Source organism: Lissotriton helveticus, chromosome 12 (assembly GCF_964261635.1).
Source record: "Lissotriton helveticus chromosome 12, aLisHel1.1, whole genome shotgun sequence".
NCBI lineage: Eukaryota > Metazoa > Chordata > Amphibia > Caudata > Salamandridae > Lissotriton > Lissotriton helveticus.
Genome location: NC_136073.1, coordinates 694,056,937 through 694,084,277, shown reverse-complemented (window position 1 = coordinate 694,084,277; position 27,341 = coordinate 694,056,937). Strand labels below are relative to the sequence as shown.

Here is a 27,341-nt window from a genome sequence, read left to right as displayed (position 1 = left end):
CCGAGCTTCCCACACATCCTGTTACTCAGATCAACGGCAAAGAAATACAACTCCTGGGGAAGGGGATCCTGTGCACCTAGCGCCACTAACCTGCTAACCTCTAATAGATTTGAACCACTGTTTAAAAACTGTAACTTCTGATAGCCATCTGTAAAGAGGCCACCCATGAGTACTAGCTTACACGGTAGTGTGCAGTTAATTAGTAAACTACTGATATAGGTTTGTCTGATGTTTTCCCCCTGAACCTCAAGCTAATTTGTGGCACTGTATGCATGACCCTTTTGTTTTTAGAGTTGTCCTACTCGTTTACGTTATATCTTAATTTGATTAGTTGATCCGTCATACCTATTTAATTCTGTTTTAATAGTTGATATTAACTTTGATATGAAATGTTAAGGTATTTACTTATGTATTGTTCCTGCTTTTATGATTTTTTTAAAAACTAAAATCGAATAAAGCTAATCTGACTGACTGACTGACTGACTGCCTGGGGTCCACCATTAAAACAGTGTTTGGGACACCCAGGACAGTATTTTAAACCTCACTCAGAGCACACTCACAGCACCCTCACGAACCAAAAAACCCACTCTACAGTAATTCTGGCGTCGAAGCACACCTGAGGTACACTCGGTACCTCGGGTGGGGCCCGATGATGAAGCATGCCACCAACTAGGTTGGTGGGTGAGGGCCTTCAAAAACCTAATGGTTTTCCTCCACCCGCAGACATACAAACAATTTAAACCAGAGCTAGTTCTCATTGATTGTCAACTCTATTATACACTGAGAAAAGTTACTCTTCTGATCTTTTCAGAAATCTTACTATTCTGATCTGTATATTCAGCTTGATATGCCTGAAGTGAAAATTAAGCCTCATATGCTTTCATTAGAGAAGTGTGCCTCTTTTGACAGTTGCCCTCCAGCCTTATGTAATGTTGGAGACACACTGTCTGGCATGTTCTGAGGGAGACACCAGCTAACATTGTCTTGCCTTTATTTGTATTTTGTCTTTTCTTTCTTAGACAACGGTCAATGTTTATCTTGGTCCCACCAGCCAGCGACGGCTCAGTGTGAGTGTAGCAGGGGAGTCTGGCTTGATGAGCTGCATTCTTCCAGATGAGCTTCTGGTGGAAATTTTGACTGAAAGGATGCAGGTAAGAGATGTGGGGATCAGGACTCATGACATATTATTTAACCTTTATAACAAAGTAAGGCTCAACCTAGCCAACCTGTATGTATACCATGTACGTGCCACCACCTTCCTCTTTCTTGCCCCTAGAAGTGGGCAAGTGAACATGGTGCATCATAGTCATGCATGTATATAATTGTATCACTATTTGTAGGAAAGTAGGATCTGCTTTCATGGTCGCCCCCACTTTTTGCTGGTGTCATTATCTTTTTCTGACTAGTCTGACTGGGATCCTGCTAATCGGAACCTCAGTCTCTGTGCTTCTTCCCTAATTTGACATGGTGAGTACATAGGTACCCTCCAGATTGGCTACGGGTGTACCCTGATATGTCCCTAGAGTATGGTACTAAGGTATCCTGGGCATAGGTACACTATGGTTCTCCCATGGGCTACAGCATGCATTATGCCACCCATTAGAGACCACTCAAATTGTGACTACAGGCCTGCCATTGCAGCCTGTGTAAGCTGATGCTAACACCACTTACGACAGATATAGGTTTCCCTATATCTGAAGTCACTGCAATTAAAATCTATAAGTCACCCCTAAGGCAGGCCTTTCAATCCTGAAGGAAGGGTGCTGGGGCCTAAGGGTGAGGGTGCCCATGCATGAGCAGGGCACCCTTACAACCTTTGAAGTGCATTCTCCCGGGTTGTAAGTGCATCCATCATTATAACATATAGAGTGGCCATGCGTCATTATGTGATGGCCATCTCTAAACTGGCTGTAACAAACCCTGTCATGTTGGAGTCAAACCCCCACACCATAAACGGTGTGGGAGGTATGATTCCATGTTCTGTAATGTTCCTCCGGGAGACACTCAGTGCTCCTCGTACCAGTCTTCCAGAACCAGACAGCAAGCTAGGTCTGCTGCCGACCAGAGACACATTTCTGCCCTCCTGCTGCGGAGCCAAGCTTGAGCAGGGGAAGGCAGAACAATAGGTATCCTGTCACAGGGAGGTGTGACCACACTCCAAAACAGGATTTAGTGTATTGGGACAGGGTAGGGGCACTTGCCAGCGCCACTGAGACTGCTTGAAGGGCACATTTGGTGCCCTCTTTGCATTACCTGTGGGTGGGTCCCTAGATTCATTGTGGGACAAGATTCAGATCACATACCACTTCAATTTTGACCGTTTTGCCACTCTGGACTTCGCTGGATTTCGCTTTGGGTACTGAGACTACAACGGGGAAGAGTCCTGGTGCTCCTGGTCTTGTCGTCCTGCAGGTCTTCTACTTTGTCTGCGCCCGTGCTCCATACAGGTTCTTCACCATTTTTTAAAAAAAACACACTTTATTAGTTTTATACATGAAAGGTACAGTACTTTGTCAAGCCACTTCAACATACATCAGTCTTACTCTTAATCCTGCCCAATCTTTTATTAGGGGCACTCCCAACGACTTAGTTAATAAGCCCGATAACACTTGAGCTATACCTGTCGTACTATATTGCTCTACCCTGTACTGTGAACCCCAACACTTCCCAAAACAATCTCAACCTGTAATGTCCATTCTCTCCCCTCTCCCCCCTCCCCCCACCAGTGTGTGTTACTACAGGCAATCTGCTAGATTAAGAGCAAGATGGTATTGCCATTTAAAGTGATCTGTATCACCCTTGTGAGGTTATGTCCCCCTGCTCAACCCCCTCTGCGTGGTCTCCCTCTATACCATGTTAAGCTAAGGACTGTACTAAAGCCTCCCATGCGTGCGCTGTGTCCAATGCTTTTTTGTTGTTTGACCTTCGCGCTTGTTGATCTATGATAGTGCTCTCACTTTGTGCCCACTTCTGGAACTCAGTCCTCCACCTCCGCCACTAGGGCCCTCCCTGGATTTCCAGTGCCTTGTGATTTCTCTCTTAGCTAGGATTAAGCCCATATCAATGAATTTGCTTGTCATCTTAGTCTTGGGACCCCTTCCAACATGTCCCCTACTTCTTCCCAGTATTCTTCCAGCACTGAACATCCCCATAGCATATGTTCCAACTCTACCCCTTCACTCGCGCACCGAGGGCATGCTGCGTTTTATACCTGAAAATATTTCTTGATCTTACCCGGAGTTAGGTATGCTCTATGTAATATAAAAAAATGCACTAGTTGGAACCTAGCGTTCCTCGTGCTTTTCCATGCCCTGCTTACTATTTGTCCCCATGCTGCCTCCGGAATAGGTTTTCCGATGCCCGCTTCCCATTTTGACCTCAGTGTGTCCAGTGGTTCCAGCCCTTCTTTCAGCATTCTGCAGTATAGGCAGGTCACCGCCTTAAAGGTCCCCGCTGCCATCACCACGTATTGGCACGCCATCGTCGTCTTGGGTTCAGCAAGGCCTCCTCTCCAGTGTGTCTGGAGCGCAGATGCCAGTGCAGCATGTAGCAAAAACCCTCCTCCGGGCAGGTCATATCTCTCTTGTAATGCCCGATAAGGCAGTAACTCTCCGTTCTCGAATAGGTCCCCAAGTACCTGGATCCCTGACTGTTCCCAATCCTATAACGGTGTCCAGTCCCCCCCATGTGGTAGCGCCGTGACCATCCCCAGTGGGATTTTGGGTGCATAAGGGTGTAGCACCCCCGCCCTACGCTGAGACCGGTTCCAGCACAGTCGTAGCGTCTTTTCCTCCAAGGTCAGATCTCTAAGTTCAGGTTTTTGTTGCATAACGATGAAAGACAACACGTGCCGTGGGATCTCCCTTCCTCTCAAGGTTTCAGGACCCCTGAATTCTTTCGCTATCGCCTGCGTCAATACTTGTAATTGAGCTGCTAGATAGTATAACTCAAAATCGGGAACTGCCAACCCGCCCTCTGCGTTTGGCCGTTATAGGGTTGCTTGTGCCACTCTCCTCCTACTGGAGCCCCATAAAAATCCTACGATCAAGGATTTTAATGCTTTAAAAATCGAGTACGGTATCCAAATTGGGAGTGTCCTGAAGTAGTATAATAATCTAGGCAGTGCTATCATTTTTAATAATGCTATCGGACCCATCACAGATAGGGGCAGACTGGCCCAAAAGGTCATACTTCCTTTCAATGCTCTCACACATCTTCCTATGTTGCCTTCTAACAAGTCACTGATACCATGATAAATATGTACCCCCAAATATTGCAAGCAGGTCGGCTCCCAGCGCACCTCTCTAGATACGTTAAGTGGCATATCCCCAGCTTTCATTGGGAACAGACATGTCTTAGACCAATTTACCCCCAGCCCCGAGATACCTCCAAACTCCGAGAGCAAGTCCGTCGCTCCCACCAGTGCATCGCCCGTGTCCTTCAAGAACATTAATAGGTCGTCTGCATATAATGATATATATTGCTGGTCCCCTCTGTAGTTCAGGCCTCTGTAATACGTTCCCAATCTGGCCTTGCCTGCCAACGGTTCTATAGCCAAGGCAAACAATAATGGGGAAAGTGAACATCCTAGTCTCGTTCCACGGGCCACTCGATACTGGGGCGATATCAATGCCCCCACCTTTACTCTGGCTACTGCAGAAATATATAACACCTTTGTCCAGGCCACGAATTCCTCTCCTACTCCAAAGCGTTCTAGGGTCTTGTATAGATATAACCACTCCAAGCTATCGAATGCCTTTTCTATGTCCACTGATAGCACCATCGGTTGCAGCCCATTCGACTGAGCAGCTTCCATTAACCTTAGCAGTCTCCGCACATTAGTCGCCATGTTCCTCGTCGGAATAAACCCGGCCTGATCCTCATGGATCAAGCTAGTCATATATTGCAACAAACGGGTCGCCAGAGTCCTGCTCAATATTTTGTAATCAGTGGTCAGCATCGATAGCGGTCGATAGGAAGCAGGGTCCTTCCCTTCCCTCCCTGGTTTCAATAACGGTATCACTAGTGCCTCTCTCATTGAACCAGGAAGTTTACCTAGGTCTTTTGCTTCCTGATAGATCTCTAACAACCGCGGGGCCAGTAGGTCCACATACTGCCAGTAGAACTCCACCGGCAGTCCATCCACTCCCGGCATTTTGCCACGGGCCATATGCTTGATGGCAGTTCTAATTTCCTCCAACGTGATGTCACCACCTAAGAATTGTGCCTGCTCCTCTTCCAGTTGCGGGAGTGGCAACCCCTCTAAGAAGGAATCAATGTCTGAGTCATCTGCTACCAAGGAGCTACTGTACAATGCTTCATAGTACTGTGAAAACCGGGTCAGTATCTCACGTTGGGTGAATACCTCTGTGCCGTCTCCGATCTCCAGCGCTAAAATTGACCCGCCCCTCATCACAGGGTTGGCCAGCCAGGAAAATAGAGTCCCCGCTTTGTCTCCCTCCGTGTGTACTTTCGCGAGATAGGCTTTATGATCAAAACAACGTAATCTTTCTATTTCTACAGCTACCCCTTCCTTGGCTTCTATTATGTCTGCCTGTCTTTCAGGATGACCTGGTCTCGCAAGTTCGGCAGTGCGTAATTTACTCTCAGCTCTGTCCACATCTTGCAACAGCACTTTCCTCACTCCCACGTGCTTGCTAATGCAAACCCCTCTAATTACCACGTTAAATGCATCCCACTCCATTGCTCTGGTGGAAGCCGTACCGGCATTTTCAGCGAAATAATGCGTTATTCCGTCTCCCACTTCCCTCTGAAAGACCGGGTCAGTTAACCTTTCCGGGCGTAGGCGCCAAGTGGGGTTAGCGGAATTTGTCATCGCCCAGTGCACTCTAAACATCAGGGGGTTGTGATCAGCCAGTGTCCTGGTGAGATATTCAGTATGCACTATGGAAAGTGCCAACTGTGGAGAGCACAGCACCGCATCTAATCGGACATGTAGCTCATGCATCCCAGAGAAATAAGAGTAGTCCCGGTCATGTGGGTGTTGTCGACGCCATATATCTATCAGGCCCCATCTAGTCTGCCAGTCCCGCCTTTGCCCAGCTAATCTAATCACCGGGGATCCCGCCAGGGGTGGGTGCGATCTGTCCAATGAGACATCTACGATGGAGTTAAAGTCCCCACCCTCCATCACCGGGCCTGTGAGATAATGTGCCAGCGTGCCTGACAAACCTTCAAGGAAGCGCGCTTGCTCAACATTTGGGGCATATATGCTACAAAGTGCTATGTCCCTACCGTGCAACTGTCCCTCCACCGCTACAAATCTACCGTCAGGATCAACCGTCTGCTTCGTCACCTGAAAAGGCACCCCAGCTCTTATCCAAATCAATGCGCCCAGTGCAAATGCAGAGTAGGTAGTGCTAAATGCCTGTCCCCTCCACCTCCGCTGCAGAGCTAGCCCCTCCGCCTTGGTGAGGTGTGTTTCCTGGAGCAGTGCAATATGTATTCCTCTCCTATTCAGATATGCATGAATCTTGTGGTGCCTTGTCATTGTGCGCAGTCCCCTCACATTCCAGGTAATACACCGTATATCAGGTAAAGCCCCCATCACTGTACCACAATGCCCTTAATGTAGATCGCCCCTCCGTACACACACTGGTAGCCCCCCTAACACAACTGGTTCCCCAACTACCCCTCATGCCCACCCTCCCAAGAACAGGACCTAGAACCAAATTGCTAGTCCCCATCCAAAACATTGCAACAATCATCACATAACTAAGCCCGGCAGCAGGTACTGTTGGCATGCCTTAAGGGCAGTGAGGGGTGCTCAGTGCCAACTGGCGCTACGCAGTTTAAGCATATACTCCCTCCTCGAAACCCAATGGAACTCGACCGACCTCCTCCCCCCTGCCAACCTATAAGCGGGCCCGTGGACCCCGGGCAATCTTCCTGACTCTTTGTGGCATTGGGCGAGAATGAGGGAAGACCCCCCACTCCCCAACCCACTGCAAACACCATGTCTCTTCCATAGCGACCATGTCCTCATCTTCTTCCCGCGTCTGCAGCTACTGCAAGCAACCCATCCGAAGTACCGGTCCTTATTCATCCAGCATCCCGTCTGCTGTCGCTGGCGTGATCGACGGCAACTTTATGCTGTCCCCATCCGAAGCTTCAGCTTCCGAGCTATCTTTGCCCTTTTCAGAATCCGAATTTCCTTGGGAGTGTATCATCGTGTCACCCGATAAGGCCGACACTGCAGCCAAAGCTTCCTGCTGTTCCAATTCAGTTTGGGAAAGCGATGGCTTCCGCAGGTCTTGTTTCCTGCGCCGGAGCCGCTGTGACTTGCGTGGTGGTAGGTAATAATGGGGTAAACCCTTACCTCATCGACCTGGGTCAGTACAATGTTATAAGAAAAGGGGTGGTCGATTACAGAACAATTAAACATATCATTACTTCAACATAAAGGTACATCCACCAAGTAAATGTCACTTAAATTGCATTTAATCCAATTATTCACAGTGATTTTGAGCCGTTACGCATATACTATATTTCATATTCATACAATACATGGTTAATTGCATATAATTCTTCAATCCGTGCTCGGAGATTGTCAGATAGAGAAAGATGATTAAAAGGAGGGTAGGGTGTGTTTGGAAAAGAATAAGGGACAAAGAAAAGGAATTGTGTCCTATAAACAATTCTGTCTTAATTCAACAGAACATTTCCAGTCATATTCCAGATCACAATTGTTCCCAAAAAGTACACTATACACAGGAGTTGAGTTTATCACGTTTTCAGCAGGGCGTGTATGTGTTGGTGGTGATGTCGACGTTTCGACCCCCAAGTTAAGGGCGGGTGAGTCCTCAGTTTGGGGTCTTCCTCAGGACAATTAAAAACAGTGACAAGGAGCACCTAGGAAAACAAAAATGTGTGTCACTAGATGGAATCCATTGAAATCTAAAAACCAGGGCAAAAGTCAAGGTGTACCTACATGTGCAGGCGATCGAGTAGTCTCCCGTCTGAGTTGGGACTCGTGCCTGTGGCGTTGTTCTCTGAAGGAAATGGATTGCAGTTAGGAAGGATACATAGGGCAGGTCAAGGTGAGTTAGACCAAGAAAGTAAAACCCGACTTACTAGGTTCGTCTATCCATTGAATTGAATGACGATACTGGGACGGTCTATCAATGGGTGAGGCAAGCGTCCTACATCCAGCGGGCGGTCGAATACAGCGTGTAGATGAGTTACACAATCTAGAAGGACATAAAGATACTGTCATCCAACGCTCTGTCCACTCAACCCAGTTGTCAAAATTATATAGGGGAGTGAAGGAGGTTCGCAGTCCCTCAACAACTAGAACAGCAGCACTACTGATTGATCTCCAACTTCGGTGGAAAAACAGGGCGCCAAAAATTCTAGAAGGCGTGTAGTCCCATGCTCGTTGGAATAAAATGTAAAGGCCTCATTTGCTGTATATCTAGAGCAGTTACGCTTCCTGGGCGAACCCGGGTCGTGAGCGCTTCTCCTCGGTATGTGGTGGGACGGGTCGCTGACCCGTGTAAATAGTAACCAAGCACATCGGAATGGTACACATTCAGCTATAATTAATAGTACTTTCTTGGTCTAACTCACCTTGACCTGCCCTATGTATCCTTCCTAACTGCAATCCATTTCCTTCAGAGAACAACGCCACAGGCACGAGTCCCAACTCAGACGGGAGACTACTCGATCGCCTGCACATGGAGGTACACCTTGACTTTTGCCCTGGTTTTTAGATTTCAATGGATTCCATCTAGTGACACACATTTTTGTTTTCCTAGGTGCTCCTTGTCACTGTTTTGAATTGTCCTGAGGAAGACCCCAAACTGAGGACTCACCCGCCCTTAACTTGGGGGTCGAAACGTCGACATCACCACCAACACATACACGCCCTGCTGAAAACGTGATAAACTCAACTCCTGTGTATAGTGTACTTTTTGGGAACAATTGTGATCTGGAATATGACTGGAAATGTTCTGTTGAATTAAGACAGAATTGTTTATAGGACACAATTCCTTTTCTTTGTCCCTTATTCTTTTCCAAACACACCCTACCCTCCTTTTAATCATCTTTCTCTATCTGACAATCTCCGAGCACGGATTGAAGAATTATATGCAATTAACCATGTATTGTATGAATATGAAATATAGTATATGCGTAACGGCTCAAAATCACTGTGAATAATTGGATTAAATGCAATTTAAGTGACATTTACTTGGTGGATGTACCTTTATGTTGAAGTAATGATATGTTTAATTGTTCTGTAATCGACCACCCCTTTTCTTATAACAGTGACTTGCGTGGTGGCTGGTCCTCTGAGTTGCCATGGGACCTTCGGTTCTCGCCGTCCTTCCCAGCTCTGTAGGATTCTAGCCACTCCCATGTTTCCTCCGGGGTTTCATGAAAGCAGGTTCTGCCGTCCAGGACAATTCTTAGTTTAGCTGGAAAGAGCAAGGAGTATTGAATACCTTCCGTTCTCAATTCCTTTTTGAATGCCAGAAAGGAGGAGCCGCGCCGCTGGGTCTCAACGGTGTAGTCCGGGAACAGATTGACCTTGCTATTACCCACATGAAAGGGGCCATCAGCACGTGCTTTTTGAAGGAGCAGGTCCCTGTCTCGAAAGTACAACAGGCGCGCCACCACTTGCCGAGGGGGTCGCCCCTGTTGTGGGGGTCGTGCCGGTACTCTGTGTGCCCGTTCTAGTGTACAGAAAGAGGACAACCCTTCTGGAGCCACCACTGTCTTCAACCAGTCCTCCAGGTAGCGTACCATGTCCGTCCCCTATTACCCACATGAAAGGGGCCATCAGCACGTGCTTTTTGAAGGAGCAGGTCCCTGTCTCGAAAGTACAACAGGCGCGCCACCACTTGCCGAGGGGGTCGCCCCTGTTGTGGGGGTCGTGCCGGTACTCTGTGTGCCCGTTCTAGTGTACAGAAAGAGGACAACCCTTCTGGAGCCACCACTGTCTTCAACCAGTCCTCCAGGTAGCGTACCATGTCCGTCCCCTCTGCCTTTTCCGGCAGCCCCACCACGCGGATGTTGTTCCGTCGGTTCCTCCCTTCAGCATCCTCCGCGCGGTTCTCCAGCGCGGTCAGTTTGTCCAGAGCCTGCGTCATCGTTGCTTGCAGTGCTTTGTGTGCAGGTTCAATCCCCTTGATCTCCCCTTCCACTTGTTTCACTCTACCAATTTAGAGTGGTCTGCTCTGAGGAGGCCAAGGCCTGTTGCAACCTGTGCGATATCCTGTTGCAGCGCAGTTCGGGAGTCCGCAATTGCTGCCAAGATTTTGTCCAATTGCTGCTGCAGTCCCGGGTCACGAGGAGCCTCTTGCGCCATCTGTTCTCCCTGGCTTGGGTGTTCAGTCTCCGAGAGCTGCACTCCATCTCTCCTCCCCCTAGTTTTCCCCATTTCTAGGTTCTCCAGTGTCCCCACTTGTGCGCCAGTGGTCCCAGCAGGTTACCGTATCCCAGCCCGAGCGCAGCCTTGCTCGCAGTTCTCTCTGTACCAGGATTGCAAGCACTGCGCCTCAGTCCTTCCCAGTCAACCGGTTAGCTATGGGCGGGGTCTCAGGTAGTTCCTGTATCGCAGCCAGAGTTACACTGGTTCTAATGTGCTGGCGGTCCCTCTTGCTCTGGTCACCCACAGTAGGCTGATGCCACGATGCGCGAAAGCCGCTGTTCGTCGCCCAGTTCCGGGCGTCTCCATAAAGATCATGCCTCAGGGCAGCGTCCGTCTGTTCCTGGTAGAGATGTCCTCCTATGTGTGTGGTAGACACTGCCTATGTGGAGGGTGCCGTCCAGGTCGCAGCGCTCTGATCCGCTGCAGGTCAGGCAGGTGGTCCCATCGGCCCCGCCTCGCTCCCTGGTGCCTCGTGGGTACGTTGCCCTAGGCTCCTTACCCCCCTCAATTCTCAATGATTCTGGGTGCAGGTGGAGGCAGCACAGGCTCCTGCCTTATGAGTGCATGCCCGGCGGGGGTCAACCCTCGGTTGCCCATTCGTGCCCTTCACCCTGCCCTGGTTCCCGGGCTGCAGCGCCTCCAACGTCCCCCCACCTCTTCTGCAGTCCGTCGCTCAGAGCGTATTCGACAAGCGATCTCCGCTAGTTCCAAGCACCTGGGGGTCCCCCTTCCAGCCAGCCGACGTCAGCACCAATCTGGATTTTGCCCCTCATGCCACAGCCAGCCTCGGATCAAGAGGAGGCCCCCACCGGCGCTACTCCAGTCTCAAGGGCCTTATTGTGGTATTGCTCCAGGGTCTATGTCCCCCTCCGCTCACAGTCACACACGGTAGAGGGTGAGTGGGTACCAGTCTAATCTCTGGCTGGGGTCCATTCTCCGCTGCTCGCAGGTGCTCCCCTCCCAGCCCCGGCTTGCAGGCCACAGCGCCGGCTCGCAGGCCACAGTGCCCCCGGGGTCCCGGACCCACCTACATGACCCCCGGTCCCCGAGCGCGCCGCACCCTACTCACCAGTGCCGATCTGGGTGTCACCACTCCGATCTCCCTTAGGCCGTCACCTCTCGTCGCTTCTGCCGCACACCAGGTCCGCGGCGTAGCCCAGCTGGAGATACGCTCTTATGCCGTCACCGCCTCCACCACTAGTCCAGATAGCCTCTCCCGACCCGTTGCTCTCGTGCTCCCAAGTGCCGCCACACGGAACTCGCACGCCCGGGGGTCCCCCACCGGTCCCGATCAACCGGCAAAGACAGGCAGTCACCTCCCAGTCAGTAGCAGTGAACGCCGTCCTCGGCGGTCCCCGGCTCTTCTTTGTTCTCCAGCGCCACCATTTTGTGGGCGCTTTCCTCCGACACCACGGGCCAAGTCACTGCCCTTATATACTGTATACCAATGCCGCCCAGCACCAGAACTGTTCCCCTGCAAGACCTCTCCTGCCCCACGTCTTGCTGTGTGGGCAGGGGTTCAGAGGGGGTCTTAAATCAGGATAAGTGTGGGTTTCGCGGACGGAGCGCAGCGCTCACATGGCTGCCCGCATCGGTTCCAAGCCACGCCCCCATACAGGTTCTTCACCATGCCTGTGAACATCCAAGAGACCTGAAGAAATCTCTTGTGGAGTGTAGGAGTCACTCCCCTGGATCTGCAGGCACCGCAATGCAGCCTACCGGCCTGCTGATCCTGGGCTCCCACAAGCTCTGCAACAGAGGGGGTGGTTCTGCAACTCCCTCGAGGCCTGCACTGTCTTCATACTGAGTTTGAGGCCAGTATCCCTCGTCTGAACCGCTGGAGCATTACCCCTGTACACTGCATCGACTTGTCGTTGCCAAAACATGTTGGCTCTCTCCTCCAGAGTGCTTCGGGCTCCTAGAAACTCCAACCTCAAGCAATTCCTGCAGCCAAGATCTATGCCCTCACCGCTTCCTCTGCACCGTGGGCCTTCTTCATTGGTGAGCTGCTCAAGGTTCTTGCGACTCTTGTGCCTTCGGCCCGTGGGTCCTCTTGAGAGTCTTCTTTGGCTTCAGTGGGCTCCCCTGCTTGCTCGGGCCTGCCCGACTTACCTGCTTGTGGTGAGTCACTTGGACCTTGCTGGTCCTGACATTGCACCTCTTTTGTTGACTAAGTTGTTTGCTGCTGCCAAGGTTTGTTTGTGCTCCTGCCGGACACTGACCCCTTGGCTCTCAACGTCCAACATGGGATAGATAGTGGATGGCTCCTTCTCTCCCACAGGTCACTTGGTCTGCAGAGCTACAACCTCAAGGGCACCGTCAACTCTACTGCATCTACCAGCATCGGTGGGAATTCGTCTTCTGTGCCTCCTGGTCACTCCTGAGTGGTATAGACTTTGCCCCCTCTGCTGCAGGTACCTCTCATCTTGAATCCACCTTTGGGTTCCACTGCACTCCTTCATCTTCTTCTCCAGCAGCAATTTTCCTGAAGTCCTCCATTGTGGTCTACTGCGGTTTCCCATGTCACTTGACACCTACGCACGGGGCTTCCCAGGATTAGGTATCCTGGTTCCTGGGGTATCCACCGGTGGGGTGACTCTCCAACTCTCCAACCTTCCAGGGTTTCTTCAGGGTTCACTGGGAAGGGTCCTTCTTTAAAATTGCGACTTACCTATTGACTAACATTGAGAACGCAGTTGTGTTTCCACTCTGCACACTACCTCCGTTGGGTTCCTGGATACTCACCTTGGGAGGTTCCTTGGGTCACCAGCTTTTCTACGTCTTCTGGGTCCATTCGTGACTTGAGTCGTGGTTCGCATTCCACTGTTGTAGTATATGGTTTGGTCTCCCCCTGGAGACCACTCTGTATTTGTGCTACTTATGTGCTGTATTTCCTATGTATTGTTTGTATTATGTTTATATCTCCGGGTAGGAGATATTGCAATGTGTTAGTGAGTGTTCCTAATTAAACCAATATTTTTATGACTACACTGTGATTCTTTTTCACTTAACCTATACCATTAGATTAAGTACTGGTAAAGCAAGCTGCTTTACACTCCTTCTGGACTAAGACTAAAAGCTGCTCTCCACAGATAACACTTAGAGAGCTTTCCAAGGTTGTCTTAGACCACTAAAATCAACATAAGAGTTGTCTGGATTAGTGCAGGGTGCTACACTTACATACGTGAGCACCATATACTGAGCCGTCCTCTCACAGTATTTTTTTCTTCTGTTCCCATTTCCTATGCTTCCTCTTTTGTCTCCTTTGTCAAACATTTTCCATCCCCATGGTGCTCCATCATGCATGCGTAGTTTAGTTCATTTCAGTTCATTTTTAAGGTAATGGTATGATTAGCATGCCATAGACTAATAAAGCTTGATAAATAACACATATGTTTTTACAACTCAGAATTTACAATATTATATATAAATATTATAGTCTATCCACCTACGAATGTGTTTTGTGATTTTGATAAAGATTCCCTTGATGGAGAACTAGCGTTACAAGTTATTGTTCATGTATATTAAAGAATATTTATTAAAACACATTAACCCTACAAGTTGCATTTAGATTCCACATAGATGCAGAGATCAAAATTTTTGTGAAGATCCTAGAATGGATGAATGGGTAATTAGGTGTAGTAGAAGCTCCCCAACCTCAATATTGGCATATGATATACATTCTTATGATGGCATGTCTCTAGAAAAACACAGAAGATGATGGACAGAATTTTGCACAATGGCAAAACATTCACCCCCAGTCACAGATCTGGGTTTAATCCATCGTTATTTTGCTCACCAAGCCACCCCAGTTCAGACATGGCCATATGCAAATCAGCCTTGACCCTGTGCCTCATGGGAACAGTCCAGCCCGAACTGCCAAGCCATGTCTTTCCTGGACCGGAATGAAGCATACTAGGACCGGTTTCTGGCTAACAGCCGTCTTCAGCCAGGATAGCTTGACTCCAGTGGCTTAGTGAGCAAGGGACCCACGTCTGGGCATACCCTTCCCACATAGGGTGAACAGCAAAACACACAAGATGATGGACAGAATGTTGCACAATGGCAAAACATTCACCCCCAGTCACAGATCTGGGTTTAATCCATCGTTATTTTGCTCACCAAGCCACCCTAGTTCAGACATGGCCATATGCACCACTTTGTTCGCCATTAGTTGGCAGGGTATGCTCCGACGTGAGTCCCTTGCTCACTTTGCCACTGGATTCAAGCAAGCCGGGCTGAAGACGGCTGAAATGCCAGAAACCGGTCCTCGGAAGCTTGTTTCTCCACTATTAGGAGTGTCTTTAATAGATTCACATGCTTGAATATTCCCCGTCGTCGAAGTGGGAGTCCCACGGTAAATAAAATAGCAATAATGCTAAATATATATATATATATATATAAACATAATACAAGAAATAGAAAGGAAATACAACTGAAATCCTCTAAAAACGATTCCTACATAGGAATGCAAGGCAAAAAGAAAAAAACATTTGTAACACATTAGTGTCATTATGTTAGTCCAAACTGCAGCCAATCAGGCGCCAGCACCCTCTAGAACCTTCTCCTCAGAAGCTCAAGCCCTCAGATTTTCTACCGCACGTTGTGTGAAGGGAGTCTCCCTGATCTCTGCTCAGTTTTCTTCTCTATTCATCTAGTTCCAGAAAGTTCTTCAACATGTCAAGTAAGAAGTCTTTGTTTAGACCCTGCTCTTCTTGTGGGAAGCTGCGCCTTTTTGAAAAGGACCCCCACCAGAAGTGTATTTATTGTTTATACCCGGATCATGAGGCTGGCAGCTGCAAGTTTTGTAGAACCTTTTCTACCAAAACCCTTAAGGATAGGGAAGGCCGTCTTCTCCTTTGGCTGCAGCGTCTAAAGGACAAGGACTCTGCACTGTCCGACGCAGAAAGTTTTCGTTCTGGTTTTTCTTCAGCAGCCTCAAAGCGTGGTAGTGTTCAGGAGGTTCCTTCTCCTTTCCTCAAGAAACCTAAATTAGCCTTGTCTGTGGCTCCTGTGGTGTCTTCAGCCAATCCTACCACCTCTACGCCCACTAGACCTGGCTCTCAGACGTGACTGCCTCTCGAGGTGTTTTAACACCTCTCAGAGTTCCACCGTCGACGGGAGCATCGACGAGCGCTCCGACGACGAGAACAGCTTTGCCTGCATTTTCGACGACGACGCTGACTACCACTTCAGCATTTTCATCATCGACAGCCTCGACGAGGGTTTCGTTGCCATCTAAACCTGTCCCGTCGACGATTCCCATCTCGTCGACGAAGAAAAGAGAATCCTCGTCGACGAAAGACTCGAAGACATCGTCGTCGTCGTCGACGACGCCGTCGACTAAAGCCTCGTCGACGAAGAAGATCTCGTCGACGAAGACAGGCCCGCCGACGAAGGCTCCGTCTACGGAGTCAGTACCAGCATCGACGACGACCCCGTCGATGACTATATCTTCAGTGGATCGCCCGTCGACGGTGATACCGTCGACGACCTCGTCGACGACCACTCCGTCGGCGAACGTTGCTTCAAAATTACCGTTGACGATACCAAAATCAGCCTCGTCGACGATAACGGCGACGGCTACGTCGACAACGGCACCAATTTCTTTTGCATCTATGCCATTAGTGCCACTGAAGACCGCAAAATCTTCACATCCACGCACTACAGTACCCTGCCAACAAATCTCTGATCCAGAGCCTCAACCACCTTCTCCGATGTTCGCAACTACATCGGAGCATGACACAGATTCGGAGCATGAAGAGGACACCTTTGGGGCAGCACATAGTCCCTCTGATTTGATAATTAAATGTCAAGACACAGACTCTGATGATGGCAATGACCCAGACTTTCAACAAGAGGAGCAGTTCACTCAAGCTCCTGTGGCCACCATTCCTTTGACCTTAATTTCTAATCTCCAACATATGCTGGACGATTATAATCGCCGTTTTCCTGCAACACCGCAGACTACACCTGCGCAATCTCCCGCTCCTGTGGCATTACCTCCACCTGCGTTACCACCTACTGTACCACCTGCACCTTCTCAGGTTCATAGATCTATAAGCATCCATACCACTGTATACCCGCAGGATGCGGATGATGAGGAGGCGAACGCAGAACGCGAGGACGGTGAAGTCCCAGACAACACGGATGATGAGGCAGGCGACCAGGATATGGCCGAATGGGATGATTATCGGGCGCAGACGCCCTCTCCTCAACCTGGTACCTCAAGTGAGTCTCCACCAGTAGATATCGCCAGTTACCATCTTTTAATGGATAAAGCGGCTCAGCGTTTCAAATTCCCACGATCACAACGCGAGGAGGATTGTTTTCTTTATGACTTTAAGGACAAACCTTTTAAGCAGGTACACACAATCCCTATTATTAATTTTGTTTGGAAAGAGGGCGTTAAACTGATGAATGCTCCAAACTCCTTACCTGCTCAGATTCCGCGCCTTGAGAAGAAGTACAAGGCCCCAACTGGTTCTCCAGCTTGCCTGATTTCTCATCCCAAGCCGGACTCTGTCGTGACTCAGGCCGCACAGCGTAGAGCACGAAATCCGGCGTCCCAAATCACAGCCCCTCCGGACAGAGAGGGTCGACGCTTGGATGCAATTGGCCGCAAGTTCTCAACCATGGCCTCCACATCTGTCCAAGCAGCTAATGCCTTAGCCATTTTGGGACGTTATGACTGGCAGATGTGGTCAGACATTGCAGATTACATAGCACTCATACCAGATGCTTCCAAGGCTGACGCACAACAGATTCTCCCCGATGGCCAAAGGGCATCGGAAGAAATCATCGATTTTGCAGTCGATATGACACATGTTTCCGCCTCCTGGCAAGTGCGGCGGCACTCCGACGACAAGGCTGGCTGAAGTCCACCTCCTTCTGGCAGGAAGTCCAAGCCAGAATACTGGATATGCTATATGATGGAGAATCATTATTCGGATCCCATATCGATGATGCCCTTGAGTCCATCAAGAAGGACACCGATACGGCGAAGTCCTTGGGCACGCTACAATTTCGTAAGCAGTCCTTTCGAGGTGCGCGCGGACGCGGCACTACTTCCAACTTTCGAGGTGGGCAGCAATACCGTTCCTACAATCAGAGCGGCCAACGTTACACGCCCAATCAGCAGTCTCGACAACAACCCTCCAAAACATACAGAGGAAAGTCGTCCTATCGTGGCGCAAATCAGAAACGCCAATGACTTTTGCCACTCTCAAACTGTCTGAGGACGAACCTCTCTGTTTTATTCCCAGTGGTCCTCGATCACCTCGGACCGCTGGGTTTTGGACATTGGCAAACGGGGTCATACCCTGGAGTTCACAGAGATTCCTCCTTGCACCCCACCTCGTGGCCCACGTCCTCCACATCTCGAGGAGCTTTACCATCAGGTCCGTCTTCTTGTAATAAAAGGGGCAGTTGAAGTGGTCCCGAAACATCTAAGAGGGAAGGGTTTTTACTCTCGATTTTTTCCTCCTACTCAAGAAGAACGGAGATTGGCGACCCATTCTGGATTTGAGGGCTCTCAACCAGTTCCTAAAGTCTCAATCATTCCGTATGCTGACGCTTCTGGAAGTCCTGCGTCTTCTATCCAGCGAGGATTTTATGACCACCATAGATCTTCAAGACGCGTACTTTCACGTTCCAATACTCGAACAACATCGCCAGTACCTGCGTTTCAAAGTGGGACCAATGCATTTTCAGTTCAAAGTTCTACCCTTCGGACTGCGTTCAGCTCTTCGTGTATTCACGAAAGTACTGGCCCCGGTAGTGGCTCACCTGCGTCTACAAGGAGTTCAGATCTTTCCCTATTTAGACGATTGCCTTCTCAAGTCTCAATGCCACCATCAGCTGAGTCGGGACACGCTCCTTTGCCAGCAGGTGTTTCAGTCTCTGGGGTTGACCATCAACGTCGAAAAGTCACAGTTTGCACCTCTGCAGATCTGCAGATCAGATCCTTCCTGGGAGCGATCCTAGACACGCAGCTCTCAAAAGCGTTCGTCTCAATCGAGCGGCGTCTGAAGATACTTCGTCTGGTCTCACTCATTCCACGAAAGCAGTCGGTTTCTGTTCGGGAATGGCTTCGTCTTGTATCGCACTGATCCCAAATTGCAGGTTGCGCACCCGTCCTATTCAGGAAGAACTGGACTTACAGTGGTGTCAGGTCTCCGGGTCCTTCAACGACCTAGTTGCCGTCACGGCCCGCATGAAAATGTGCCTGTTTTGGTGGGCGCAGCCCGCGAATCTGGAAATGGGTGTGTCCATCCTCGATCATGCTCCAGACCTTACGTTGACGACGGACGCCTCCTTGGAGGGGTGGGGCGCTCATCTCCAGGGCCTCTCCATCAAGGGCAAATGGTCGCAGACGCAGCGCACGTGGCATATCAACAGGCTAGAATTGATGGCGATCTTTCTAGCGCTCAAGTCCTTCCTCCCAGTTGTTCACGGGGAGTCAGTGCTAATCCAAACGGACAACACCACCAGTATGCACTACCTGAACAAACAAGGAGGGACCAGGTCTCCACTTCTGTCCCGCTTAGCCCAGTCAATCTGGGATTGGGCTCTTCGCCATCACATCACCTTGACAGCTGTCCATCTTCCGGGCGGGTCCAACCTCCTGGCGGACTCTTTGAGCAGGTTCACTTCCTCAACACACGAATGGGAACTGCACCAACCGACTCTGGATCTTGTGTTCCGCCAATGGGGTCACCCAGATCTGGATCTCTTTGCAACGCCGGAGAATCGGAAATGCCCGTCTTATGCAAGTTGGCATCCCCACCCAGGGTCCTGCTGGAATGCCCTTTTGATCAACTGGTGCGATCTATTCGCTTACGCTTTTCCGCCGCTCCCATTAATACAGCGGGTACTGTGGAAGATGCGGAGGCAGCCCTGCCACATCCTGTTGATCGCACCTCGTTGGCCCAGACAGGCATGGTTTACGGAACTGCTTCTAATGTCACAGTGCGAACCCATTCCTCTACGTCCTCGTCCAGACCTACTAACTATGGACAAGGGTCTAGTGTGTCATCCAGATCCCTCAACACTTCAATTATGGGCATGGAACCTGAGCACCTTGAGTTCGCGAACTTGAACATATCCCAGGAGTGCAGAGACATTCTAGCTCATGCCAGAGCTCCGTCTACCATCAAGACTTACAAACTTAAATGGAGGCGGTTCTGTCATTGGTGCGCTTCAGCCAATATCCATCCCATCCATTCCACTCCTAAGCAGCTCCTTCCATTCTTTTTAAGCCTCGCTCAGTCACGACTCTCATTCTACACTGAGAGTTTTCTTAGCTGCAATATCTCGTTTCCGACATGATGGCTCTTCATCCCTCTGTTCATCACGAGTTATACGTCAATTTTTCAAAGGGCTCTTCCGCAGGTTTCCACCTGTGCGTCGCCCTCCGCCAGCTTGGCACCTCAATGTCTTATTATCTCAACTTATGAAGTCACCATTTGAGCCTATCCATAAAGCCGATATCAAATTCATCACCTGGAAGGTTGCACTACTTCTGGACTTGACCTCATCTCGTCGCGTGAGCGACCTTCACGCTTTCACTGTCAAACCGCCTTATCTACAGTTCAAACCTACCGGAGTGGCACTTCGTACCAACCCCTCTTTCCTACCTAAAGTACCTACGGATTTTCATTTGAATGAAACTGTGTTCCTTAAGACTTTCTTTCCGGACCCAAAATCTCCGGCGGAACAGCGCCTACATTCTTTGGACATCAAGCGATGTCTTAAATTTTACATTGCAAAAACTGCTCCTTTCCGCAAGTCCGACCAACTATTCATTGCATACGGACGACTGCGCAGGGGACATCCAGTTTCCAAGCCGACTGTTGCCCGGTGGCTTTCCTCAGCCATTGCCTTCTGCCACCAACAAGCGGGCAGACCATTGCAGTCTTCAGTGAGGGCTTATTCTACGAGGGCGATGTCTTCATCCACCGCCTTGTTTGCTGGTGTGCCACTTCATCAGATCTGCCGTGCAGCGACATGGTCCAGCAGGCACACCTTCACCAAACATTACTGTTTGGATGCCATCAATGAAGCGGATACCGCAGTGGGACAGGCAGTGCTTCGCCATCTTTTTCAGTAAGGTGAGCCTCTGTTACCTCCTCCTTATTGTTTCCTGTGATTGCTTTGATGTTATATGACTGTATTATTATCATTATAGTACTGTCTTGATTTCTTCTCATATGCTTAGCAATCTCAGTTCTAGGAGGTTACTGCTTTCTATTCTATTCAAGCATGTGAATCTATGAAAGACACCCCTAATACTGGAGAAGAACAATTGTTACTTACCTGTAAACAGGTGGTTCTCCAGTATTGGTGTCTTTCATAGATTCACATGCGACCCACCCTCCTCCCCTCAGAGGCTCTCATCTCCTCATGCACTCTTAGGTACTTTGTCCTACGAAAATCTGAGGGCTTGAGCTTCTGAGGAGAAGGTTCTAGAGGGTGCTGGCACCTGATTGGCTGCAGTTTGGACTAACATAATGACACTAATGTGTTACAAATTGTTTTTTTCTTTTTGCCTTGCATTCCTATGTAGGAATCGTTTTTAGAGGATGTCAGTTGTATTTCCTTTCTATTTCTTGTATTATGTTTATATATATATATATATATATATATATATATCCAGCCATAACAGGAACCAACTTGTGAACGGAGACCACAGGAGGTTTAAATTAAAGCGCTCTTTATTAGGAGGCAGCAGCTTGCTAGCGAAACCTTGTCCTGGAAGCACAACCTGGAGTAAAACGCCGGACGCGTTTCAAGAGTCAATCTTTTCTTCAGCGGCGTGAGTTCCAATGGAGAATGACAGGCATAGTTTCACCTGGCGCTCGGTATTCATATATCCCCGCCCAGGTAGGCGTGGCTGCCACGTGCCTTCTGGGATATGTAGTGCCAGGATGTCCATCCCAAGTGGGCCGATGCCGTCTCCAATTCGTAAGGAAATTAAAACCCCTGTGGGCTGGTGTGCAAACCAGTAGGGGAATCCGCTCCGCTCTGTAGCTGCCGCCTCGAGCTGCAAACGGGCACCTCCCTGCAAAAGCGCCGGATCTGCACCTCCTGACAAGTTCGAACACGGTGAGTGTCAGAACGGACCTGCTGTAGCTGATGTTCTCCGTTCGCGACTTAGGCAAGCCGCCACATATCCAGCCATAACAGGAACCAACTTGTGAACGGAGACCACAGGAGGTTTAAATTAAAGCGCTCTTTATTAGGAGGCAGCAGCTTGCTAGCGAAACCTTGTCCTGGAAGCACAACCTGGAGTAAAACGCCGGACGCGTTTCAAGAGTCAATCTTTTCTTCAGCGGCGTGAGTTCCAATGGAGAATGACAGGCATAGTTTCACCTGGCGCTCGGTGGCGGCTTGCCTAAGTCGCGAACGGAGAACATCAGCTACAGCAGGTCCGTTCTGACACTCACCGTGTTCGAACTTGTCAGGAGGTGCAGATCCGGCGCTTTTGCAGGGAGGTGCCCGTTTGCAGCTCGAGGCGGCAGCTACAGAGCGGAGCGGATTCCCCTACTGGTTTGCACACCAGCCCACAGGGGTTTTAATTTCCTTACGAATTGGAGACGGCATCGGCCCACTTGGGATGGACATCCTGGCACTACATATCCCAGAAGGCACGTGGCAGCCACGCCTACCTGGGCGGGGATATATGAATACCGAGCGCCAGGTGAAACTATGCCTGTCATTCTCCATTGGAACTCACGCCGCTGAAGAAAAGATTGATTCTTGAAACGCGTCCGGCGTTTTACTCCAGGTTGTGCTTCTAGGACAAGGTTTCGCTAGCAAGCTGCTGCCTCCTAATAAAGAGCGCTTTAATTTAAACCTCCTGTGGTCTCCGTTCACAAGTTGGTTCCTGTTATGGCTGGATATGTGGCGGCTTGCCTAAGTCGCGAACGGAGAACATCAGCTACAGCAGGTCCGTTCTGACACTCACCGTGTTCGAACTTGTCAGGAGGTGCAGATCCGGCGCTTTTGCAGGGAGGTGCCCGTTTGCAGCTCGAGGCGGCAGCTACAGAGCGGAGCGGATTCCCCTACTGGTTTGCACACCAGCCCACAGGGGTTTTAATTTCCTTACGAATTGGAGACGGCATCGGCCCACTTGGGATGGACATCCTGGCACTACATATCCCAGAAGGCACGTGGCAGCCACGCCTACCTGGGCGGGGATATATGAATACCGAGCGCCAGGTGAAACTATGCCTGTCATTCTCCATTGGAACTCACGCCGCTGAAGAAAAGATTGATTCTTGAAACGCATCCGGCGTTTTACTCCAGGTTGTGCTTCTAGGACAAGGTTTCGCTAGCAAGCTGCTGCCTCCTAATAAAGAGCGCTTTAATTTAAACCTCCTGTGGTCTCCGTTCACAAGTTGGTTCCTGTTATGGCTGGATATGTGGCGGCTTGCCTAAGTCGCGAACGGAGAACATCAGCTACAGCAGGTCCGTTCTGACACTCACCGTGTTCGAACTTGTCAGGAGGTGCAGATCCGGCGCTTTTGCAGGGAGGTGCCCGTTTGCAGCTCGAGGCGGCAGCTACAGAGCGGAGCGGATTCCCCTACTGGTTTGCACACCAGCCCACAGGGGTTTTAATTTCCTTACGAATTGGAGACGGCATCGGCCCACTTGGGATGGACATCCTGGCACTACATATCCCAGAAGGCACGTGGCAGCCACGCCTACCTGGGCGGGGATATATGAATACCGAGCGCCAGGTGAAACTATGCCTGTCATTCTCCATTGGAACTCACGCCGCTGAAGAAAAGATTGATTCTTGAAACGCGTCCGGCGTTTTACTCCAGGTTGTGCTTCTAGGACAAGGTTTCGCTAGCAAGCTGCTGCCTCCTAATAAAGAGCGCTTTAATTTAAACCTCCTGTGGTCTCCGTTCACAAGTTGGTTCCTGTTATGGCTGGATATATATATATATATATATATATATATATATATATATATATATATATATATATATATATTTAGTATTATTGCTATTTTATTTACCGTGGGACTCCCACTTCGACGACAGGGAATATTCAAGCATGTGAATCTATGAAAGACACCAATACTGGAGAACCACCTGTTTACAGGTAAGTAACAATTGTTCTTCCGGTCCAGGGAAGGCATGGCTTGGCAGTTCGGGCTGGACTGTTCCCATGAGGCACAGGGTCAGACTGATTTGCATATGGCCATGTCTGAACTGGGGTGGCAGAGTGGGCTAAAGAACGGTGATGGATTAAACCCAGATCTGTTCAATTCAATTCAATTCAATTTCTTTATTTCGGCATAAATGCCATAAGAGTCACAACACAAATCATTACATTAAAATAAACATTTTGACAAGAAAAATTTAAATACATCAATAAAAAATACATTTCTTAATACAAATACGTCGGAGCACAACCGAATCTAAGATACCAAAGATCCCCCCCGGTTACTAAGACTCATTCTGATTCTAATCTTGGAGATATATTTCGTTTATAGTTTTTGTCCCTTTTTTTTCCTTAAGAAAAAAATTGAGTGTAAAAATCGACTGACACTAAATACTATTGTTTGGGTTGTGTTTGTTTTAAGTATTCTCAGGGCCTGGTTGCATGATCTCAGGCCCAACAATAGGCATAGTGGTTTAATCCATCTTCTTCTGGCCACTACATAGGCAGGGCAGAAAAAGAAAATGTGAAACTCATTCTCAATCTGGTTACATTCACACATAGAACAAATTTCATCTACCACTAGGAGTGGAACATTAGGCCTCCTTGACCAACGTGCCAAAGTTGTTTTGATCAAAAGATTCCCATATCTTAGTTTTAAGAATAGGGTTTTGGCAAGTGGGGGCTCTATCTCGTCAAGAAAGATCTCAAATAGTGGCTCATCCTTGAAACTGAGAAAATTAGTTGCTAAAGTTCCAGCATCCGATACATTTGTTACCATGTTAACCATGAAACTCCAAAAGGCCCTTTTTACAATTAATATTGGGTTAGACAGTAGATGTTCTGGGTTCTCCCAAAAATGTTTTAGACCTATTTTAGTAAGCCAAATTTTAACATGTTTTAACCACGGGATAGATTTTGAATTATCCAGCCCCATAATCTCTTTTAGACCATCTCTATAGTCATGCAATTCTGGCACCCGCCACAACCTAACCCATAACATCAGTGGACGAATTATAGTGTAATGGTCAGTTCTTTTGACGTTTAAGTCCAGTTGGAGAGGCACTAGAGGAGTACCACTTGGGGCCCTTACCAGACTTCTCATAAAGTTGTTATCCAAGACGCAGAAGGTATCCTTTGACCCAGGACCCCACATTTCTGCACCATATAACACTGCTGGTTGGACCTTGAATTTAAAAAGCTCTAATACCGGAGACACAGTTTTACTAGTACTCAGACTTTGTTTCCTAAGAATCGGCTTTGCATTCTGAATGAATGCCAGCTTACTTTTATCCATTTGGGCTGTCCAGGAAAAGTTAGCGTCTAAAGTAACCCCTAGGTATGAAAAATGTGGGACCGATTCTAGTTTATCACCATTCAGTGTTAAGCAGCCTTTATTAGTTTTTGGTGGGTTGAGGGCCATACATTTTGTCTTTTTCCCATTTATTTCCAGTCCTTTCTTGCTACAGTATTCGCTAAAGGAATTAAGTAGTGCCTGGAGGCCTTTCTTAGTTTGGGAAATCAAAATGGTGTCATCTGCAAATAATAGTGATGTTACCCTTTCCCCATTAAGTTTAGGTGAATCATTTATACATCCCTTTAGATGTGAAGGGATGTCGTTCACAAACAGGGAAAAAAGTGTGGGGGCCAATACGCAGCCTTGACGGACGCCACGCTCGATGGGAATTTTTTGGGTCAGTTCCCCACTTGGACCCCATCTAATTTTCGCGAAGTTCCCTTCGTGCAGCTCTTTTATCTGAACCAATAGGCTGTTTGGTAACCCCACTAGACTCAATGTTTTCCATAAGAGATTGCGTGGCACTAAATCGAACGCTGCTCTCAGATCGACGAAAGCAACGTATAAATGCCCCTTTTTAATATGTACATATTTCCAATAAAGGCAACAAAATCTAAATATCTGATCTATTGTGCTTACTTTACATCGGAAACCAGCTTGGAATTTGGTTAAGATTGCATTCTCCTCCATCCAGTTACTGACACGAAATAAAATATGTCGTGAATAGATTTTCTGGAGAATGTCCATCAGGCTGATTGGCCGGTAATTAGAAGGGTCCATCCGATCCCCTTTTTTAAAAATTAAAACAATTTCTGCTCCCCTCCAACTTTCAGGGAAATCTAAGCTGAGGGATAACTTATTGCACAGGTAATTTATATATGGTACCCATACTTTTAGATCGTGTTTGTATAAATCCCCGGGGATCTTATCTAAGCCTGGAGCTTTACCAGTCTTTACTAGGTTAATTGCCAACTCGGTTTCGCCTAGTGTAAAGTCCAGGCAGTCAGTGGGGTGTTCAAAACGTGGGGCATCCACATCAAATTGGGCATCGTCATACTTTTTATAGAGGTTAGTGAAATGGTTGACCCATGTTAGCTCGTCCAAATAAACGTCCTTAACCACTCTCCCTACATGGTTCCCATTAGCTACTAGCCTCCAAAAACCTATGCTATCATTTGATTTAACAGCTAACAGCATGTCTGCCCATTTTTCTTCTTCCCAAGCTTTTTTTGAGTCCTTTTGTACTGTCTTATAGTTGTTCCTTGCTATTTCAAGTAATGACTTAGATTTAATAGCTAATATAAGAGCCCCTTTAGATTCCCTGCAGATTCTGTCATACCATGGTTTGCTATGGGACAGGTTCTGTGTCTTTTGTTAGTTTTTCTTGGGCATTTTGGTAACTAACATTTTTAAATCCATAAAAATATTTTTGTGAAGTGACATAAAATGGGTAGAATTTTCCTCATCTACCATGGAACCTATGTATGAATCAAAAGTCCCTGCAAAAAGTGCATATATTTCACCCAGAATCTCACCATGGACCAATATAGATGGCCATTTGAGTACTCGTCTGTTGTTGCTAATATGTATCTCAACGTTTTCTCCATTATTTACATCTGCTGATAATGAACGCACTACTCCCTGGAACAGAGAAGCTTCTATTGAAAGGCTCAGGGGAAGGTGATCACTTTCTAGCCTGTCCTTTACCTCAAAATCCAGGATACTCGACCAGATAGGAGTAGAAATAATCACGAAATCTAAATTACTTTTGTAGCTATTTCTACTGAAGGTTGGTCTTTTCAAACGATCTGACGAAAACCGTCCATTACAGGCCCTAAGACAGTGCTCCGCACATAGTTTCATTATTTGGAGTGCCAAAGCCGAACATTTGACCGGTTTGACATTCTCCAATGCTGGGATATTATTAGCTTGGTCCTCATCTTCGAAAATGTCACTGAGCCCCAGGACTGGTTCATAATTGCAATTTAAGTCGCCAGCCAGAATAACATATTCCTCTTTGCCTTCTAATCTACTTTAAAAAAAATCTAGTTTGGCAAGGGTGGGTGATTCTTTAGATAAGGTTGCTGGTCTATTATAGACATTTATTAGAATTAATTTTTTCCCTTCACATGTTCACAGATCTGTTAACTGGGTGTGAGTGTTTGATTGGTTCAGATGCTCCGTCCATCACCACCCCCTTTTGTACCGGCATGTCTCTAGAGCCAGATTGAGAGATCTTGTAACATTGGATTTTAAAAATGTATCTCACTTTTTTAGTATCTCTTCTGTATTGTAAATGATTGGATGCATTCAGTCTTTTATGAGTCTTTTATTGTGAACTGCAAGTCTGCCCCGGGACACAAGTGTCTTCTTGCAAATACTCTCCCAACGTGCTGTCCTTATTTCCTCCTGAATGGAGTAGTGTTCTCCAGAAAAACAAAAGGTTTCATGTACCTATCATATCTAAACAAATGAAGT

General features: G+C 48.2%; 1 protein-coding gene across 2 annotated transcripts in view; it reads left to right on the top strand.

Annotated features, from left to right (window-relative positions):
- Window positions 1–27,341, top strand: part of HYDIN (HYDIN axonemal central pair apparatus protein) — a 3,619,565-nt gene that overhangs the window by 1,606,019 nt on the left and 1,986,205 nt on the right. For both annotated transcript variants that reach the window (XM_078670948.1, XM_078670947.1), the window contains exon 42: window positions 1,020–1,151. In XM_078670948.1, the coding sequence (XP_078527074.1) occupies window positions 1,020–1,151 (132 nt within the window). The remainder of the gene's footprint in view (window positions 1–1,019; window positions 1,152–27,341) is intronic.